Source organism: Saccopteryx leptura, chromosome 1 (assembly GCF_036850995.1).
Source record: "Saccopteryx leptura isolate mSacLep1 chromosome 1, mSacLep1_pri_phased_curated, whole genome shotgun sequence".
NCBI lineage: Eukaryota > Metazoa > Chordata > Mammalia > Chiroptera > Emballonuridae > Saccopteryx > Saccopteryx leptura.
The window spans coordinates 306,708,887-306,731,380 of NC_089503.1; the positions used below are offsets into that span (position 1 = coordinate 306,708,887).

Here is a 22,494-nt window from a genome sequence, read left to right on the forward strand (position 1 = left end):
AGCGGCCAGGCACTCTGCAAAGAAACAGTCACTACGCAGCGCCAGCCAACCGCTGCTGTGATTAAAAAAAAAAAAAAAAAAAAAAAGGGTCGGGTTTGCTAGATCTTTTTTTTTTTTTTAGTAAAGCCAGAAATCATGATTTTTATGTAACAGCTCCCGTCTTTTACTAAGAATAAAAATTCAGAAATGGCAAGAGCAGTGGGCAGGCCAAAACCCATACAAATGCACGCCAGATGCAGCCGACTGCTGTTTAACAAGCTATAAATAGAAGCTATCGCTACACAGTATACAGGGTGGGGCAAAAGTAGGTTTGCAAATGTGGGTAAGTTTATTCTTGTATTATTATTTATTAATTGTTGTATTATTTTCCATACCAACATTTTTTTTCTTCTTTTCCAAGTGAGAAAAGGAGAGAGACAAATAGATTCCTGCATGTGCCCTGTCCGGGATCCACACAATAACCCCCGTCTGGGGCCAATGCTACCCGTGCTAGGCATGACAAGCTCCTTTTCATCTGTACAAAAACTCTGTCCAATAGGGAACAGCACCCCCAATTCTAGAGCAATGTGGGCTCCGAGAGGTTGTTTACTCAGCTAAGGACACACGCGTTTAAGGGGAGGTTTGGGAATAAGTTACACGTGTGCTGACTCAGCTATGGCCCCATCAGACGTAATGCACCTTTGCATCCTTTGCTCTGGAGCCATGCTCACAACCAAGCTATTTTTAGTGCCTGAGGTAGAGGCTCCACAAAGCCATCCTCAGTGCCCAAGGCTGAAGCACTCGAACCAATTGAGCCATGGCTGTGGGAGGGGAAGAGAGGAAGAGAAAGAGAGAGAGAGATAGATAGAGAGAGAGAGAGAGAGAGAGAGAGAGAGAAGGAGAGGGAGGGAAGGGGAGAGGAAGGGGTGGAGAAGCAGATGGTCACTTCTCCTATGGGCACTGACCAGAAATTGAACCCATGACATCCACACGCTAAGCCAGGGGTCCCCAAACTTTTTACACAGGGAGCCAGTTCACTGTCCCTCAGACCGTTGGAGGGCTAGACTATAAAAAAAAACTATGAACAAATCCCTATGCATACTGCACATATCTTATTTTAAAGTAAAAAAAACAAAACGGGAACAATTACAATATTTAAAATAAAGAACAAATAAGTTTAAATCAACAAACTGACCAGTATTTCAATGGGAACTATGCCCCTCTCAATGACCACCAATGAAAGAGATGCCCCTTCCGGAAGTGTGGCGGGGGCCAGATAAATGGCCTCAGGGGGCCGCATGCGGCCCGCGGGCCGTAGTTTGGGGACCCCTGCGCTAAGCTATTGCTCTGTCACTGAGCCAACCGGCTAGGGCCCCATACCAACAACTTTAACCCTACTTGTGCCCTACCCTGTATATCCCTTCTCTATTTCCATATCATTGACAGTACAATACCAAAAGTTTTCTTTTCCAGGACCATGGAATTTATGAAGATGCATGTTTGTTGATGAATGCAGATGAGAACATTTATCTAACGCTGATGTCCATGTCAGGAAGTAATATTGCTTTAATATTAATTGGGCTGTGTCACTACTAGAGCTCTGCTAGGAATACAGGCATACCTCACTGTGCTTCACAGACGCTGTAGGGTTTTTGTGTTTTGTTTGTTTTGTTTTGTTTTGTTTTGTTTTATTATTATTCATTATAGAGAGGGAAGAGAGAGTGAGAGAAGGGGGGAGGAGCAGGAAGCATCAACTCCCATATGTGCCTTGACCAGGCAAACCCAGGGTTTTGAACTGGCAACCTCAGTGTTTCCAGGTTGACGCTTTATCCACTGCGCCACCACAGGTCAGGCCTTGTTTTGTTTTTTTAACAAATTGAAGGCAAGACCCTCACCAGCAAAAAGATTGTGACTCCCTTTATTGGAAGACTCACTTTACTGGGGTAGTCTGCAACAGAACCCGCAAAATCACCGAGGTGTGCCTGCTCTGGTCTTGTTTCAAACTGGAGAAAACACTCTTTCAGAATTTGGATTCTATGAGCAAATTTCAGATCTTGAAGTCAGTGCTGTGATCAGACCCTCACATGGGGAATGTATGTCCAAATGGTGAGACATGTCAGGAAGGAAAAAAGAAAATGTGGTTAAATAAAAATGTTCTACATCTATCCCAAAAGGAAAGTTTCATGCTTAAAAAGCATTTGAATTTCAAAGTTAAAGAGTGACATAGATTCAAAAATCCCAACGGCTCATAATATTCCTCTCATCGGAACAGAATGCAAAACCCACACAAAAATCTCTTCAAATTCAGTTACTCATTCCACTATCAAGATTTGCATAGATTAAAGAAATAATAACATACAAAAAGGTAAACAAATCGTAAGTGAAAAACTTAAATTGTCACAAAATGAACACACTATATAATTATCATACAAGTTAAAAGATAAATTATTACCACTGCCCCAAAGTCTTCCTCACACTCAGCTCTGGTCTCTACCTTTTTTTTTTTTTTTTTTGTGGCAGACAGAGAGTCAGAGAGAGGGACAGATAGGGACAGACAGACAGGAAGGGAGAGAGATGAGAAACATCAATTCTTCATTGCGGTTCCTTAGTTGTTCATTGATTGCTTTCTCATATGTGCCTTGACCAGGGTGCTACAGCAGACCGAGTGACCCCTTGCTCGAGCCAGTGACCTTGGGCTCAAGCTGGTGAGCCTTGCTCAAACTGGCGACCTCGGGGGTCTCAAACCTGGGTCCTCCACGTCCCAGTCTGACGCTCTATCCACTGCGCCACCACCTGGTCAGGCCCTGGTCTCTACCTTTCAATAAATTTTTGTATTTATATCGTTGGACTCATACCATACAAACTCTTTCGTGTCTGTCTGCTTATGCTCAACACTCCCTGTGAGTATATCCATTTCTATCACTCTGTAGAACTTCACTAGATAAATAAGTTACTAGTTATTTATTTTCTTGTGGATGGACAGTTCAGTAGTTTCCCATTTCGGGCCATTACAAGCAATGCCAATGTGACTATTCTTAGACATATCTTTTGTACAAATATATATACATTTCTCTTTGGTATGCACATATCCCTATAGCTGGGGATAGAACTGATGGGTCTTAGGGTATGCTCAACTTTAGAGGAGAACACCAAAATATATTGCAAAGTAATTGTACACATGGCTATCTTCCACTTAAAATTAACAAACCTACTCAACTATCAACAGGTCCCTCTGAATGAAATCCCTCCTTCCCTCTGTTGTCTGAAATTATATCACTTGAAGACCAGGACTCCCATAGAGCAGGAGTTCTGGGCCTTTCTTATCAGAAAATCTTAACCAATCATTGGTTATTGACTAAAAACACCCACTAACAGACAAAGCCGTATGGTCTAAAATCATCTGAACGGATCAACACATCTGAATACAATGCCTTTGTTCATGACCAGCAAGTCCTGATTGATATTTACATAGCAAATTAAAATTATAGAACCCCAAATTCCTTGTGGATAATGTGTCCATCTAAGAAAGCAGATAGTACCACCCCCTTTGTTTTGTCTTCAAAGGACGAGAGCAGAATGAAGGGGAGGTGGGAGAATGGAACGAGGGGGATGGGTTGTATACGGCCAAATAATGGCCCTAAATATGTACGTGTCCTAATCCCCATGATTTGTAATCACGTTACCTTACGTGGCAAAAGGGATTTTGTAGATGTGATTAAATTAAGTCTTTTGAGGTGGGACAATTATCCTGAACTACCTGGATGGTCCCAGTGTAATCAAAAGGGTCCCGCTGAGAGGAAGACCGAAGGGTCACAGACAAAGAGATGTGATGACAGCCTCAGAGGGCAGAGTCGGCATGTGAAGGTGCTATATGTCTGACCTTGGAGATGAAGGAAGGGTGCTGCAAACAGTGGAAAGCAGGAAGCCTCAAGACACTGGGAAAGGCCAGAACAGGGAGTCTCTGCTGCGGCTTCCAGAAGGGATCAGCCCAGCCCACATCCTGGCTTGAACCCAAAGAGATTAAATTTAGATTTCTGACCCCCAGAACTATAGAATAGTTTGTTTTTAAGTCACTAATTGGTGGTAATTTGTTATAGCAGTCACAGGAAACTCACACAAGGTGAAAGCTAGGATTAGGAGAACCAAGTTCCTTCCTTCCTTCCTTCCTTCCTTCCTTCCTTCCTTCCTTCCTTCCTTCCTTCCTTCCTTCCTTCCTTCCTTCCTTCCTTCCTTCCTTCCTTCCTTCCTTCCTTCCTTCCTTCCTTCCTTCCTTCCTTCCTTCCTTCCTTCCTTCCTTCCTTCCTTCCTTCCTTCCTTCCTTCCTTCCTTCCTTCCTTCCTTCCTTCCTTCCTTCCTTCCTTCCTTCCTTCCTTCCTTCCTTCCTTCCTTCCTTCCTTCCTTCCTTCCTTCCTTCCTTCCTCCCTCCCTCCCTCCCTCCCTCCCTCCCTCCCTTCCTCCCTTCCTTCCTGCCTGCCTTCCTGCCTGCCTGCCTGCCTTCCTGCCTTCCTGCCTTCCTTCCTGCCTTCCCGCCTTCCCTCCCTCCCTCCCTCCCTCCCTCCCTCCCTCCCTCCCTTCCTTCCTCACACAAGGTGAAAGCTAGGATTAGGAGAACCAGGTTCCTCCTTCCTCCCTCCCTCCCTCCCTTCCAGGTTCCTTCCTTCCTTCCTTCCTTCCTTCCTTCCTTCCTTCCTTCCTTCCTTCCTTCCCTCCCTCCCTCCCTCCCTCCCTCCCTCCTTCCTTCCTTCCTTCCTTCCTCCCTCCCTCCCTCCCTCCCTCCCTTCCAGGTTCCTTCCTTCCTTCCTTCCTTCCTTCCTTCCTTCCTTCCTCCCTCCCTCCCTCCCTCCCTTCCAGGTTCCTTCCTTCCTTCCTTCCTTCCTTCCTTCCTTCCTTCCTTCCTTCCTTCCTTCCCTTCCTTCCCTTCCTTCCCTTCCTTCCCTCCCTCTCTCCCCTCCCTTCCTTCCTTCCTTTTCTCTCTCTCCATTTCTTTCCTTCCTTTCCCTTTCTTCCTTTCCCTCCCTCCCTCCCTCCCTTCTTTCCTTCCTTCCTCCCTCTCTCCCCTTCCTTCCTTCCTTCCTTTTCTCTCTCTCCATTTCCTTCCTTCCTTTCCCTTTCTTCCTTTCCCTCCCTCCCTCCCTCCTTTCTTCCTTCCTTCCTTCCTTCCCTCTCTCTCCCCTTCTTTCCTTCCTTCCTTCCTTCCTTCCTTCCTTCCTTCCTTCCTTCCTTCCCTCTCTCCCCTTCCTTCCTTCCTTCCTTCCTTCCTTCCTTCCTTCCCTCTCTCCCCTTCCTTCCTTCCTTCCCTCCCTCTCTCCCCTTCCTTCCTTCCTTCCTTTTCTCTCTCTCCATTTCCTTCCTTCCTTTCCCTTTCTTCCTTTCTTTCCCTCCCTCCCTCCCTTCTTTCCTTCCTTCCTTCCTCCCTCCTTCCTTCCTTCTTTCCTTCATTCCCTCTCTCTCTCCTTCCTTCCTTTTCTCTCTCTCCATTTCCTTCCTTCCTTTCCCTTTCTTCCTTTATTTCCCTCCCTCCCTTCTTTCCTTCCTTCCTTCCTCCCTCCCTTCTTCCTTCCCTCTCTCTCCCCTTCCTTCCTTCCTTCCTTCCTTCCTTCCTTCCTTCCTTCCTTCCCTCTCTCTCCATTTCCTTCCTTCCTTTCCCTTTCTTCCTTTATTTCCCTCCCTCCCTTCTTTCCTTCCTTCCTTCTTTCCTTTCCTTCCTTCCTTCTTTCCTTTCCTTCCTTCCTTCTTTCTCTCTTTCTCTCTCTCTCTCCATTTCCTTCCTTCCGTTCCCTTTCTTCCTTTCTTTCCCTCCCTCCCTTTTTTTCTTCCTTCCGTCCTTCCCCTCCCCTTCTCTTCTCTTCCCTTCCCTTTCCTTCCCTTTATTCTTTCTTTTTTTAATTCAGTGAAAGGAGGGGAGGAAGAGAGACAGACTCCTGCATGTGCCCTGACTGGGATCCACCTGGCAAGCCCACTAGGGGGCAATGCTCTGCCCATCTGGGTTGTTGTTCTGTTGCTCAGCAACTGAGCTCTTCTTAGTGCCTGAGGCGGAGGCCATGGAGCCATCCTCAGTGCCCAGGGCCAACTCGCTCCAATCGAGCCATGGCTGCAGGAGGGGAAGAGAGAGAGAGCGACAGAAAGAAAAGGGGAGAGGGAGGAGTGAAGAAGCAGATGGGCGCTTCTCCTGTGTGCCTGGACCAGGAATCAAACCACAAACATTCACATGCTGAGCCAACAATCTACCACTGAGCCAACTGGCCAGGGCTGAGAACCAGGTTTTCTGTTGCTCAGCCCAAGGTTCTTGCCATGAGCCCCTCCAGGAGATGCAGCCAACTGACACAACAGGATTATTTCCTCCACCCCAGCAGAACCATCAATATTAGCTCAAGTGAAAAAGCTGAGAATAAGTACATTCACCTTAGCCATCATCTCACAACCAAATATTGAAAATGGGATAGATTTCAACTGCCCACTACGATTCTGAGACTTTAAGGAAATGCTTTTTGACCCAATGTAAGAACCACAGACACATGCAGCCCCACTGTGCTCTGTGGCTTGGCACCCTCCTCATCCTCCATAGGTTCTACGTAAGGTCGACACTAACAGCCATTAATAAGCAGTGGCTGGAAAAGCTCTTCATTTCTGATTTTAAAAAATATTCAAAACTTTTATATTACACCTTCCGTTTCATTTTGCATTCAGCAACCAGTGTTCTTGTACCCGATAATACCCTTGTTACGTGATACATTTGGGGTACTGGCAAGAAGAAAAAATGGCTTGGCTGCTATCAACACTGCCCCATAGCCTAGCCTTGAGGGATACCAAAACCTTCAGCAAATTGTTCACTAGTGCCTTGCACAATCTGACTTCACACCTGGTTCAGCCTTTGAGCTTAGGGATGAGGGAGTGCACGAAGCCTAGGAAATGAGTCACGCTTTGATAAAAGACCACCACACCACCTCTACTGCACTGTTCATGTGCCCTGTGGTCCCTCCTCATCATAAAGCAAAGAAAACACATTAACTCACAGCTCCTAGGTTCTCACTGTAACTCTTCAAAATGACCAAATGCCAGGGCCCACATTTTTTCCTCTTTCTTTTTTTTTATTTAGTGTGAGGAGGGGAGGTAGAGACAAACTCCCGCATGTGCCCAGACTGGGATCCACCTGGCAAGTCCACTAGGGGGCAGTGCTCTGCCCATCTGGGGCCTTTGCTCTATTGCAATCAGAGCTACTTTTTAGCACCTGAGGTGGAGGCCATGGAGTCATCCTCTGTGCCCAGAGCCAACTCGCTCCAATTGAACCATGGCTGCAGAAGGGGAGGAGAAGAGAGAAATGCAGGGGAGGGGTGGAGAAGCAGATAGGTGCTTCACCTGTGTGCCCTGGCCGGGAATCGAACCCGGGACATCCACACACCGGGCCAATGCTCTACCACTGAGCCAACTGGCCAGGGCCCCCATTTCTTTCTGCTGAAATGTATCATGACGACTCTCCAACCATTCCTTTCAGAAGTCTGTGTCAGTAAGAATGGCAGGAACAGTGAACTGAGGCCTCAGGAATGACAGAGGTGTGGTGCTCTGAAATCCATTCAGAAATTAGTGTCTGTGCCTCTTCATGACACTGGTTTTAAATAGTCAGGACTTTGCCTCTTCTGCAGACATTTGCTCTGGAGTAACCCCTGCACCCACCCCGACTTGGGGATGTTCCTACCCAGAGCCTCTGCGCAGAACTGTTTATAAATTACCAGGAGCTCGGCCTGTGTGAACAATTTTCCGAATGACTGAAAAGCACTCTTTCCTCATGCTGATAACTCGGTAACAGCTAAGCACCATTTCCTTGATGGGCAGAAAAGAAAGAAACACAGCTCACAAATAAAAATCACATGCCCACGAGAAAAGGGGATCATGGTGGAAAATAACGGGCATGATCTAACTCACACGAAGGTGTGTTGGCGCAGAATCACTCAAGTCCCAACACAAACAGCACAACCAGAAGGAAGGGGAGGCTCCCGATACACTATCCTGAGGTCTCCAGAGCACAGATGCTCAGAGCACGAGGACCAGTCGGGCCAACCAGTGGCTCCTGCTTCCCTCAATATCTATAATAGAATCCTTCCCAGTCCGCATCTCCTAAGGACCCAGTAAGAGTGGTTTTCAGGCACGAGAAGAGTCAACTCATGAGCACATGACTAGAAAGACACCCAACTAGCAAAACGTCCCATGGTGATGGCTGACACAGACACTCCCGTGTGGCATCAGACATCTGGGTAAAAATGACACTGAGGTTGGGCACTGAGGGTGTTGGTTGGGAGGAAGGGTCATGGTAAAGAGATCTACACACTGAGCAGGAAAAAACCAAGGGCAAATCTAAGAAGCGGCAAAGTGGAATTTTCCTCAGGCAGTTGGACAAGGCACCCACCTGAGTGAAAAAGAAATGGTAAGTTAAGGAGGAAAGGCTGTGGAGGACCCCAGAGCCAGGAAAAGGGGTCTGGAGTTAATCCAGGAGGCAGTAGTGAGAACTGTGGGCATGCCAAGTTGGAAGAGGGCCCACTTCTTCCCTCATTCATTCATTCAACAAACAGTTGGGGACCAGCTCTCCCCTGGGACTGGTGTAGGAGCTAGGGATGGAAAGATGAATGCAAGAGAATTGCTCCCTTCCTTCCTTGACACTTGTAGCCAGTCCTGATGACAGGGGATGATACAGAGAAGAAAAACAAACTGTTGTGATATGAAGAAGGGGGAAAGAACGGGAGTCAGGGGGCACGCAGCAGAGGAAACTAACAGGTACTGGTGAAGAACAATCATGTTAACAGTGAAATAGGAAGAGCCAGGTCAGCCAGGCATAAGGGTGCAGGAAGAGCGGGGTGGGGGACCAAAGGGCAGCCATGTCCCAGGGAGGAGGAAGAGCGTGTAGAAGACCAGAGGCCACGGTTCTGACTCCTCTCTGGAGGGTGAAGAGTTGCTGCTGCCCCAGGGCCAAGCACGCAGCAGGAATGCAGAGGACAAGGTCAGATGCAACAGAACACAGCAACCGCAAGATGGAGAGAATGAAGGAGAAAGAGAATGAGGACTCCAAGGCTTGGAGCCGGGGAGAGCGAGGAGTTTGGGGTGTTAACTGAGATGGCAAAGTAACAAAGCTGGAAGAAACAAAGTTAAGAAGCAGGGCTTAGGAACTTGGGTTAACTACCAACAAAACATCCCCTGATGAGCATTCTGAACCAAGGGGTCACCTGGCCTCTGAGAAACAGTTCTGGGAGTGGGGATCTCATCACTTTCCCAGATGGTGGACTCCAATACCTGGCAGATCTAATGGTGAGAAGAAGCATTCTTTTTCACACTGAGAAAATGCCTGTTTCCCCATTCCTTGATCCGCTGGTTCTGGATCCACACTCAGGAGCAAATCCCAAGAAGCTAATCTCCTCTTCCCATCAGACGTCCCATGAATTGGAGAAGACGGACCATCTCTAACTCACTTACATGAAATGCTTCAGAATCACCGCCTTCTAGAATGTTGTTACCCAAGAGGGCTGCTTTGCTTTTAGAATGTCATTTCACAGAGGAGGAGGAGGCGAAGCTGTAGAACGAGTGGTTGTACCCCACTCCCACTCCAGCTACCCTGGCCGATTCCAGGGCCTGAGACACCTGGACTCCCATCCGGGGCTCGCTCAATACATCGTGCCTCTGCGTGTCATCGAGTTCTAACAGCTCACACTGGGAGCGTTCTTATAGCAAGGAGAGGTCTAGGCTCTGCTCTCAGGAGAGCCACTGAAATTAAACCGGTTGAAAAAGAAATAAACCCGCATTAAGTCTGACTAGCATTTCCAGGAAAGCAGACAGCAGCTCAGAATCTTATTTATGGCTCCCCCTGCCATGAAAGAGAAAACTCAAGGGTGTCAATAAATAGACTGCAAAGTTGTGTTTACAGAGAGAAGAATGTCTCCGCAGGGCTGTTTGGAAGTGCGCTGACGTCTGCGGCAATGGGCAGAGCTCCACGGTAGCTTCTGTGTCCCGAAAACACTCAGCCTTTTTCAGAGTCTCGGGATCTCCGGATTGGGAGGTAAGCAGGCCATCCTGATCAACTGTCCCCGATGCTCACCTCTCTCCCACCACACTGCCTTGGTGTTTACACTCAGCTCATGGCGCTGATTTCACTACCTCCCAGTCCGGCACTGGACAGAATAATCCTTGCAGTGAAAAGTTGGACCTCACGCTCCATGCCACGTCCTGCCATAGATCCAGGGGCCATCAGAGTAATCCTGATCTGTCAGGTGACAGCCCTTGGACTGTTTGCTGAAGCTGATCTTATATACCTGAAGCCTCTGCTTCTCCAAGGTAAACAGCCTCAATTCTTTCCACGGTTTCTAAATGTGACAAGGTTTGAAATTGGCACTGTCATTCACGGAGATTCTCCTAAGAGTGCTGACTTATCTAGAACATTTTAAAAGTAAAGCAACCAGAAATGAAAGCAGTGGCCCTGTAGACTGTTACCCGTTAAATCTGTCACCTTCATCATTCTAGCTAGAATAATACTTCTGTTAATGTATCCAATCACCCAGCCCCTATATTGTGGGTGCTGATTTGGTCCAAAGGGTAAGGTTTCTTGTTAAGCTTCACGATTATAGGGACAGAACCCACCCCTGGTCTCTGTGTGTTATTTTGGAATATTTTCTCAACCTTGCCAGTTTCCTGTAATCTATCTGCCAGTCTAATAATATCATTCAAAGTCAAGGGTCACGGTCTCTAATCAGCGAGGGTGGGCAAGATAGCATGGCACTGGGAAAGAGCCTTCAAGTTGACAACACACCCCTAAGCACAGTCAGTTATGAAGTCTCATCACCCAGATCAACTCTCAGTCTCTCCTCTGGAAAACTGTGTGATTTATCTTTGGGGGCTACCCCTCTCCCAGCGTCACTCCACAGGTTTCAGGGAACTCGTCTCTACCCTATGACCAGAAAGAGGTACAGGGCTCAGCCTTCCCAGTCACAATGACTGGTCTCTGAACAAGCAACCAGAGGCCATCCAATCAGAGGCAACCTTGGAGAATTTGGGGGAAGAACTCCTCCTTCTACAGGAATAAGGGGGTGGGGGAGGAGTAAGTTGTAAACTAAAGCTTCTTCTGCGTAGGAATATGGCTATTCCTGAAAGAAACCACAGAAGAGGAGAGGAGAGCAAAGGGATGAAAAGAGACTGAACCACACAAAAATCATGTGAGCCCCTGGATCCAACCCTACCTGAAGCCTGCCCTACCTTCAAACTTACAAAGTGTTGTTAGCCCCCAAATTCCTTTTTGCTTACTCCTTTTAGGGTTGAGTCTATTGACAGAGTGCAAATCCAAATTCTGCAACTTCCCTCAAGGTACCCAGAAAGGTCATCTGACACCCTGTCAAACGCCCTGCCAAAGTTTGCTACCTCACTGAAGCCCCGATCTACAACCATGGTTTTGTAGTGAAAAACTCCAGCTCTGGAGTCCAATAATCCAGGCCCCATCTTGACTGGCTTTGGGGCTTTGGGCAGATCGCTGAAGCTTATCTGCTCCATCTCTTCTCTACCTACTATACAGGATGATTGTGGAGAAAGAGCTAAGATGTGTACAGCCCTTACAACAATGCCTGGTAGGTAGACATGCTCAAAGTACTAATTGTTTATATTGTTGTCACCATTATCATTATTGTTATACTACTGCTGCTACTGTTCTTACTACTATCAGCCGCAGTAGTCTAGTTATACTATGAACAATGTTTCAATGCATTGAGCCTAATCCTGGCCTGGGGCACTCTGAGTCTTGTGTTGTAAGGACTCCTCCACCATCCCTAGGGGAATGCTTCCTTATATCTCTTCCAGGATTATCACCAACTCACCTTCCTCCCTCTGATTCCTTTGCCAAGAATTAACCATCCATACTGCCACGGAATAATCTGACTCTCTCTAGCTGCTCAGATGCAACAAGGCCCACCACTTCCAGAGGTGTCAGGGCAGAAAAGGAACAGGGCTGGGACACTGGGCCCTCCCTTGCTATGCAGGCCCATAGTCCCACCTCGTTTATATATTCAGTCTAGCTAGTGCAGGGCAAATCTCAGAAAGTGAAGTGGAACTCCTAATTAAAAGGTAGCCTTGAGCTGTCAATAAAATTATGCATAAAGAAAATGTTTAAAAACACAGGAGTGACTTCCTTGAGTCAGATTTTTCCTTTGAGCTAATTTTTCTCTTTTAACTCCAGTGTAGTGGTAAAGAAAAAGAAAGTGCCCTTCAACGCTACCCTGCCTGCCTGCCTGCCCCAAAGCTCGGAAACCCACCTTTGATACACTGCACATGGCATGCATTTGACACTGCCGGCTGTAAGAGTGCAGGTCTTGTCCTTTCTACTGACTGACTTCCGGAAAGTGGCAGGGATTAGCGTTTGTTTTTATCATATTTGTTCGGGGCGGGCCACTCCTCTGTTGCATTCCTGGACGGGGCCCCCCAGGATGACTGATCATCCTGGACGCCCTGCCCCGCCCGGCAGCTCCGGCACATCTCCCCCAGGCCCCCAGGCTTGCCTCCTCACACCACGCACTGCAATGTGCAGCAGATGTGTCAGGCATGGGTTCACCTGTCTGCGTCCGCCCCTGAACGGAGAAGGTCCAGGTGCCTCATCACGACACGTCCAGCACCTGGGTTAGCACAGATGTCAAACCGCTGCACTGGCAATGACCACAACAACAAAATGGTGTGTGTGTGGGTAAATGAATGGATGGATGGAAGGAAGAATGAAACATCTGGCTCCATGAATGCTAAGTAATCCCTCCAGGGCCCAGCCTGTCCCCATCACCGACACTGAGATCCACGCGCAAAGCCAGTAACTGACATTTGCGTCACCCCCCCCCCCCCACCAGGCCACTGCGCCCAGGTGCACCTCATCATGCTTCTGTTTATCTTCCTCCCCTCACATTACTGACTCCCTCCAACTACCTGTGTACATGCAGGCAAGTCTTTCCCTGTGACTGGGACCGGTATTCCATTCTACAAAATGACAAGCTGGGATGAGAGGACTCGGAGGCTCTCCCTAGACTCTGGGACAGCCAGTGTTCTCTTCCTGCCCCCACCCGCCACTTCCTCCTCGCAATGCAAAGCTTCCCTCTTACCTTCAAAGCTCCCAGCAAACAGGTACAGCCAGGTGATGGCTGGGATGCAGAGAAGAGTCAGTGAGGCAGCCAGGAATTTCCGTCTCCCCCTGCAGATTCCCAGCATCCTCCCAGGAGTGGCAATCCCTAGTCCCAGCGCCGTTTCTCTGCCCGGAGCCTGGAGTCCTCGGCCTCCCTCATAATACTGTCTGTGAAGGAAGAGCAGAGGGAAGGGCTCAGTTCTCGGCATTGTAAGTGAATGCAGACTGCAGAGAGAAACAGCCTGTAGATCCTGGGAGTCTGACTCGTCGGCGGTTTCCTGCTAACCTTTTATCCCAAGAGATGCTGCTGCTGTCTTGCGATCTATCAAAACTGAGACAGTTCTTTAAAAAATAAACACATAAAGGTTGACAAAAAACTATAAGGGATCTATCTCTCTCTCTCTTTCTCTCTCTCTCTGAAGTGTGCATACACACACTCGTACCCACATGCATTTTATGCTATAGGTTTCTTCTGAAACCTGAACTAACACACTCATTAAAGGAGCACTTAGTTAGCCCCTTGTATAGACCAAGCACTAAGCAGGGGCTGTGTGTTGAAAAAGTAGAACAAGGGTTGGTTTCAAAGAGCACAACCTAACCAGAGGAACCAATACAAAACATCCACAGGAACTCCAAGAACGTGACACCCGAGACTTGCAGAAGGCTCTCTGGAAGGGCGATGAGGTCGCTGAGCGATCGGTCAGGTGCGGTCCGGATGGCAGGGCCGTTCCTGTGGGTGTTCCAGGCAGGGAGAACCGCAAAGGCACGCAGGGCCGGCTGACCACACTCTCAAAGGCAAGGAGGCTGGGCGGGCCACAAGGTCATCGGCAGGAGAGCACATCTCCACCACCATGTAGAAAATCTACACGTGCTCAACAGGGACGGTCTGAATAGCGTCCATCTTTAACATGGAAGAAGATGTCCACAAAGGCATGAAGGACAATTAGAATGATTATAGAGACTGGGAGGAATGGAGAGATGACCTATACCCAGTCTGCAAAGGGACCATCCTTAGACCATGTGGAAGACAGGCTGAAATGTAACAAAAAAAGGAGGGAGAAGGTCAATGCAGATGGAGCAGAGGGCCCATGACCTTTCACCTGAGGATAGAGCCAGAAACTCATATGACTTAGAAAGGAATTAAATGCCCAGCAGACCATGAAACCCCATTTCCACCAGCTCCTCACATAGAGGTCACACTGGAAACTTCCGGACGGGGCAAAACCTACCACTGCACACAGCTCTAAGGTGAGGCTTCCGGTTCCCAAAGGAGTGTCCCCTTAGACGCTCTCACAGGGGGACCCTTCCCTCTGCCGTCACTGTCAAACCTCGGGGGACAACGGTCTGGGTGAACCGTCTCCCTCCCCACCCTCCTGGCCGTTCCCAGAAGCAGGGCGGCCTGGTGGGTTCTCCTGGCATTCCTTGAGACTCAGCAGCCTGCCTGTCACCAGCAGGTGCCTGAAAACTGTCTGCTGAAGGAACAAATGGAGTCAGACTTTAACCAAAGGCAACCCTCTCGAAGCTTCGGGAGCTGGTGTTCAGCACGTTGCCGGCAATAAACACCTAATGGAGCCAATCTCGCCTGTCAGGGCCAGGCTTTCTCCGGCAGCCCCTCTGACACTTTTCTAAATGACCCGCTTCTGAAACAGATGAGAGACCACAGGGCTGGAGGGTGTGCACAAGAAAGTAAAGCCAAAAAAAAAAAAGAAAAGAAAAAAGTCTATTTAAACAAAGAATGTGGGCTGAAGACACATATCCCTGTGGAACAAGGAGAAACACACCCTGCAAACAAACTCCGCTAGCCAGTCAGCATGAGAACCGAGGAGGCGATGATCATCTCTGGGAAGAGGGCACGTGTCCAGGGAAGAAGGCTGTGGGGTGAGGTCTGGATTCAAATCCAGTGCCACACTTGACTTAGCTATGACCTTGGCAAGTCCTCTGTCTCTGCATAAGCTTATTTTATTCCTCTACACCAGTGGTTCTCAACCTTTCTAATGTCGTGACCCCGCAATACAGTTCCTCATGTTGCGGTGACCCCAAACCAAAAATAATTTTGGTGGCTACTTCATAACTGTAGCAACAGTTATGATTCGGAATGTAAATACCTGATATGCATTATGTATTTTCCAATGGCTTTAGGCGACCCCGCCGGGGGTCGCGACCCACAGGTTAAAAACTGCTGCTCTACACAATGAAGCGAGCCTTCTCTGCCAGGGAGGGTAGTCATGAGGCTGAAATAAGAAATCCCTTGAGTGACAAGCAAAGACCCATCAAGCTCGTGAGGGGTGATCCCTGCTCTTCCTGAGAACCCAAGAGCAGCCTTAGGTCTTCTTTCTCCACTCCTCCCGCCCCGTAGGATTTGGCAGAAAACCGATCCCAACAGACAAGTACTAACTGATGGGCCGAAAGGGCCTACCTGCTCCATTCTCCTTCAGGACTAACCATCACATTAAAATCACTCTTTTTCTTTTTAACAGTTCACTTATAATAACAAAGACAACTAGCAGTGAGTAGCACTTACTCTCTCTCTCTCTCTCTCTCTCTCTCTCTCTCTATATATATATATATCTATATGACCTTTTCTACATTTTTTACTTGTTTACTTCTCAAAATAACCTATTTTTTTACCCCCATTTTATGGACAAGAAAACTAAGGCCTAAAAATGATTAATTAACAGACAAAAGTCGATACGCTGCTAAGGAGAGATGCTGTGGGCTCTGCTCCCCCTAAGAAATTGACTTTGACTCTAACAACCTTCAGGGGGTATTTTCCTTTTGATCTAACTTCAATCATTCATATGAAATCTTATGAGTATTTTCTTTCCCAGGGTCAAACAGAGCACCCGTGTTTGCTCCCACCTCAGATAATAAAAAAGCAGAATAGACAGGAATATAGTCAGAAAGCTACAGATGAAGGCACATGTTCGGGGAAAGCAGAAACAGACTGAACTCAAGAGGCATTAATATTTAAAAAACATGTTTTAAAACTCTTTAATAAAAACCCCTATTTTCCTCCTTTTCCTCTCTCCATCTGCAAAAGTTCATTTCAACTGGCATTGTTTATATAAAGTTTTCAAAACAGAGTCAAGGTTGGCTTGCATTTTATTATAACTCTGGTACCTGAAATTAAACTCAGCAGGTAAAAAAACAAAAACAAACCATTCCTTCATGGCTTTGACTTTTAAATGACACCTCTGTGCACTAAAGACACATTTTAAAGAAAAATCTCAGTTGATACTAGAAGTTACTCCAGGAAGTCAATGCTGGAATCAACACAAAAAGAAGGAAGAAACTGGAGAAGGGCTAGAACTTACCGTATTTCCCCATGTAGAAGATGCACCCTTTTCCGGAAAATTTGGGGTCTAAAGTTTGGGTGCGTCTTATACAGTGGTTGTAGTGTTTTTTTTACTTGCATTTCCCACTTTTTTGTGCTTGTTTTTGCACTCATTGTTGAAGACAGTGATTTGTCATCAGACACAGATGAGGACAAGCTAATGGGTGGGAGTTTTGATAGTGACGAGGAGTTGTATGCATTTTATTTTTTTAATTTATTTTTAGATTTTATTTATTCATTTTAGAGAGAGAGAGACAGAGAGAGACAGAGAGAGAAGGGAGTGAGGAGCAGAAAGCATCAACTCCCATATGTGCCTTGACCAGGAAAGCTCGGGGTTTCGAACCGGCGACCTCAGTGTTCCAGGTCAGTGCTTTTACCCACTGTGCCACCGCAGGTCAGGCTGTATGCATTTTACGATGAATAAAACTTGAGTTCAATAACTTTAGGTAATACATTTTTTTTTCTAATTTTGGGCCCCAAAATTAAGATGTGTCTTATACATGGGGGAGTACAGTACATCGCAAGCATGAGCCAATGACGTAGGAAAACCAATCTCTAACCTGCCCATACAGGGTGAAAGCAACTGTCCGGCCTGTTAACCCTGTTGTCTGAGACTCATCTCTAACCGTCCCTCCCTTAAATCCAACATCATCCAATTTCTTGACCAAGCTGGACAATTTCTCCTCCTAAACATCTTCTCCGTATGTCTCCTCCTATGTCTTAACCACCGAACATCTCATTTATAGAGAATATTGTACAAGCCATAAAAAATGATCATGATCTACTAAGCCACAAAAGGAGCATTCAGAGCTGAACACAAAATGTGATTGCAAGTATCCCTCAGTCCACTGTGATAAGTTCTATGAACCCGTACACAGATCTCCACAGCTATAGATATGAAAAAGGATAAGCGTTGAATGTTATCTCTATGTATAGAATGTGAGTTATTTCAATTATATGAACATGCTTTTCTTAAATTTTATACAAGGAGTATGCATGGCTTTTACGATTTAGAAATACTCAGAAGTTTGAAATCACTGTGTCTTCCTGTTATATTGCCTGATTCAAAATATCTCAATTCAAGCAGTGCAGTATGCACACCTTGGTTTTACTTTACTTGCTAGGTGTGTTGAGTTAACATCAGCAGGAGCCTAATTGGGAATATATACCCTGCAGGGGTGGCTGGTTACCACTTGAAAGACTCGAGTCAGAAGCCTACATTCCAAACACTGCTCCAGACCTCCCCTGATCAACACCAGAGGCTGTCTTTTAATTAGCATCATGGATGTTAGAAATGATTTTTCAAGCGTGTTCAAGATGTTTGCATTTCTAGAAACAGCGCATATGAAGAGGGAAAGAAAATCTAAGAACTGTAACTTTAAATTTAAAAAAAGTCTAAGGAACCGTATGGCTGGAACCCTTCAGAATCGGTTAGGATCCCAAACTGATCCTATGGGCATTTAACAGATTTGGGCCATGGATTTTAACGAGAAGACTGGCTGAATCCTGTCAGTCACAACTGTCATCCCCAGTCTCCAGTGGCCGTTTCTTGCAAGGTGCTGTCCCAGTTCCTAAGAGTGCAAAGTACTGGAATGAGCTTATAAAACAGGTCCTATGGCAGACATTAGCTTTGCTATAACATCAACAGATGCTAGCTTTGTTATTATCATTATTTGCATGATTGCTAGTGTAGGGCCAAGGGCCACCGCCATCCATCACAGCCATTCACATGCAGTTCTCACTGATTTCGGGAAGATAAAGAAACAGTGGAGCCGCCTGACCAGGCAGTGGTGCAGTGGATAGAGTGTCAGACTGGGATGCAGAGGACCCAGGTTCGAGACCCCAGGTCACCAGCTTGAGCGTGGGCTCATCTGGTTTGAGCAAAGCTCACTAGCTTGGACCCAAGGTCGCTGGCTCGAGCAAGGGGTTACTCGGTCTGCTGTAGCCCCCCGGTCAAGGCACATATGAGAAAGCCAATCAATGAACAACTAAGTGCCACAAAGAAAAACTGATGATTGATGCTTCTCATCTCTGGTTCCTGTCTGTCTGTCCCTATCTATCCCTCTCTCTGACTCTCTCTCTGTCTCTGAGAAAAAACAAAAAACAAAAACGAAACAGTGGAGCCAAATAATGGTGGATCATTCTATGTTAAGGTGCCAAAAAACTGTAAAACTTAGTATTGGCAACGTCATTTTACAGAGGAAAAGTCAGGCTTATTGCCCCCTGCTTTCTGTGGAGAGTGGAGGGAGAAGAGTGCGCGAGCTTCCTGGCTTACAAGGACAATTGGGTCATCTAGTCATAGTGTAACTATAGTTCTCTGGAAGGACTGAGGCCACTACTTGCTAGACAACAAAGAAGATAAAACTTATCTGGAAACTCCCTCTTTCCCTTCCTTAAAATCCTTTAGGAGACAATATTTACATGTCTTAATTAAAAATTCCTACACCAATTCTAACTCTTCCTCCCCTCCAGGAAGGTAATTTGCAATTTTACAGATCATATATACCTGGCACTGCCCAGCCTTTAATACAAACTATAAGCAAGCAAACATAAAAATCATATTTTACAAACTTATTTGGCCAACAGCTAGTATATATCACCAGCTCATGCCTTTACCCAAGCCACCCTCTTATACACACCCTAACTATCTGCAATGTCCTTTCTCCCTCCCCCGCTGAGCCACGGGGTGGGGAGGATTTCGGGTCTGAAGGCTTCTGCAGAACCTCTCTGGCAAGTCCAGACCTGGAGTTCCCTTCCCTCCCTGCCTGAACCCCCGTAGGTGTCAGTAACGCATTCCTGACCACTTAGTTGTCTTCTAATCATGTCCTGTGCATGAATCTCTCTTCAGTAGACTAAAACCACTGAAGGGCAAAGGATCAGGTTTGTTTTAAACCTAGTGATGAGAGGAGCAGCTAAGACAAAGGTTTACAGTGAACCATCTCTGTCCAGGGTGTGTGTGGTCCCTGACCCAGCGGCTCAGCAGCAGCTAAGATCTCCTCAGAAATGCAAAAGCTTGGGCCCCACTCAATCAGAATCTGCATCTGAACAAGATCCTGGGTGATGCCAGGGCACGTCGCTGTTCGAAAGGTCTGTACCGTCATGCGCTGCGTAAAGACATCTGGGTCAACGATGAAACCTATATGGCACACCATATAGCCGGGGTGTGTAATAGGCCATACCTTTGATCAATCGCCTAACATCGCATTTCTCGAAGCATAATCCATCATTAAGTGGCAAATGATTGTACTGAAGCACTTAGTAAACAACTGGTTAATAAACAAAGCTGGCTGGCCTCCTGCCACACCTACCTACCCTCCTCACCTCTCCCTTGCAGGGATCTGCAGTGCACTCCCAAGAGCCATTCACATCCCAGACTTTGTTGATTACATATTGTATTTATTACAACAGTTCTCTTAACAGACTGAAGCAGAGTTTCTAGGAGGAAAAGTGCCTTTTTCTAATTAAACAAAAGCACCTTCTAGACTAGAAGGGGCTCTGATGACCTGCCCCATTCCCATCAAAAACACTTCTCCCACATTTGAATAATGACTAAGCACCACCAACACCACCCACGGAGGCATCATGATCCCCCTTCTCATAAAAAGGAAAACTGAGACAAAGAGGCCAACAACACCTATCTAGAGGTTGAAAACGTTGAGATGCAAATGCTAGTGTTTCCTTAAAAAATAATAGCCTGACCAGGTGGTGATGCAGTGAATAGAGCGTCGGACTGGGATGCGGAAGGACCCAGGTTCGAGACCCTGAGGTTGCCAGCTTGAGCGTGGGCTCATCTGACTTGAGCCAAAAAAAGCTCACCAGCTTGGACTCAAGGTCGCCGGCTCGAGCAAGGGGTTACTCGGTCTGCTGAAGGCCTGCGGTCAAGGCACATATGAGAAAGCAATCAATGAACAACTGGGGAGTCCCAACGAAAAACTGATGATTGATGCTTCTCATCTCTCTCCGTTCCTGTCTGTCTGTCCCTATCTGTCCCTCTCTCTGACTCTCTCTCGGTCCCTGTAAAAAAACTAATAAATAAAAATTAAAAAGAAATTATAAAAATCAATAAATAAAATATAAAAACAGGAACTGAGTTCTTTGCTACAGGACACACACATTGATGACCAGCTTGTCTCTTCCCCAGTCAGAGCGTGGGGACTCAAGGGAAGGGAGGCATCCTCTCTATTTTGGCTGGTACAGTTTTGCTCCTTGCTAGCACAGTACCTGGCGGAGAAGAGTCGATCAGTAAATATTCATTGCATGGATCACTGTGTATCACAGCCACAGACAGCAGCCTCCTTGGATATTCATTATCATACAAACTACTCTCTCATTACAGGAGCTCCTGCCTACTCCTTCCTCCCAGGCCCACCTGTGGAACTCTGTGGAACTTCCCCGATGGGATCAGTGAATTCCCCATTATCCCCAACTTCCTCTCACTTCATTCTCCCTCCTGTGCTGGTATGCAAGACAGCGGTCACCTGGATCCCTGCTGTCCCTTTCGCCTGCTCCTCAAGGCAGGTGCCTAAGGACTATAGGATGGGGGTGTTGGTCCTCCTGGCTTCCAGTTTTCTCTAGGAAACCTCATTGCCCTCCCTCGTAGGAAGACCCTTGTTCTGTGGCTCCCCTTCCTCTCTCTCTGTCCTTGTCACTGTCAGTTGGCAACTCCTCCCCTTCTTTGAAGACTTTAGTTCCCACCACACACCATTCTGCCTCACCACCTAAATTCCACACACACAAAAAGGCCAATTCAAAACATCTGCCACTTAACACGGACCAGATTCACATTTTAGAACCTGTCGTCACCAAGAATAGTACAACCATAAAATTTTAAGTATCGTCATCAAGCCGTGCCCAGCCCCGTCTGTCAGCCTTCCAGGACTGCCACTGTACACATTCTTCACTGTCACCATGAACCCCACTATCCTCCCAGGTCCAGATTTTCTTTAGAGTCTCTCTCATTTGGCCTAGATGCCACGGTGTTTACAACCTCCCTTTGCAAGCACGCACACCCTCCCTGGCCCTCCTTCTTCCAACTGTCTTATCCTGGAACAATCCAGTGAGTCAGATGAACACAGCCGTACTCGTTCTCCACACCTTTCCTTGGGAAACCAACTGTTGGGGTAGGAAATCCACGATCAGGCAGGCAGATCCGTTCTCTTTCTCATTTCTGATATCGTATGTGCAGCCAGCTGCACAGAAAGGCTAACTTTCTCTGGTACACTAACATCGTGTCCTCTGAGATATTTATTATATTTCAAGCACTCCTTTCCTTCTCGAGCGTCCCCTCTTCTAAATGGCAAATGCCAGGAGTGTTCCAGGATTCAGGAAGACCCATCCTTTCTTCTCTCCCCAGTGAGTCTCCAGGACGATGACTCCCACACTGTGTCTCCAGCACTGGCCTCTCCTCTGACCTCCAGGTTCACATGTCTAATAATCTTCCTCATGTGCCTTGGACCTTGACACCCACTGCCCCTTCCAAACCTGCTCCTACTCCTCTCTAGGCCTTTTCCACCTCCATAAACATCATCTACTTCATTGCTTGAGCCAGTTACCTAGGAGCCATTCTCAATTCCTCATTCACCTCTTCCATTGTGTCAAATCCACGCACCCTCGAATCCTGCCATTTTTACCTATAATGCCTGTTTTTCCCCCAATACTATTCAGGCTTCTCCTCAGCTTCACTGACAGTACATGAATCCAAGCCACCATGATCTCCTGCTTGTGCCTACTGCAGTAGCCTCCTAATTCAGATCAGACTTGAAGTTATTAAATGTTTCCCCTTAGCTCTAAAATCCCAAAGTCACAGCCAGGCCTACAAGGTCCTACATGGCTTGACTTCTAACTACCTCTAGAGCCGCATCTCTGTCCTCTCTCTAATACTGCTCTATTCTAGCCACACTGGCCCTTCCATTCCTAGAATATGCCTCAGGGCCTTTGCATGTGTTTCCTCTCCCTGGAATGCTTATAGCTCTCTCTGCCTGACTGAGTCCTTCTCATTCTTCAAGCCTCGATCTTGAATGCTGTTGACTCAGAGATATCTTCTCAGACAATCCTATAC

General features: G+C 47.0%; 1 protein-coding gene across 10 annotated transcripts in view; it reads right to left on the minus strand.

The window, feature by feature from the left end:
• LARGE1 (LARGE xylosyl- and glucuronyltransferase 1) overlaps nt 1-22,494 on the minus strand; it is a 556,826-nt gene that overhangs the window by 406,757 nt on the left and 127,575 nt on the right. For all 10 annotated transcript variants that reach the window (XM_066358245.1, XM_066358239.1, XM_066358243.1 and 7 more), the window contains one exon: nt 13,083-13,270. In XM_066358245.1, the coding sequence (XP_066214342.1) occupies nt 13,083-13,188 (106 nt within the window). In that variant the 5' untranslated portion in view covers nt 13,189-13,270. The remainder of the gene's footprint in view (nt 1-13,082; nt 13,271-22,494) is intronic.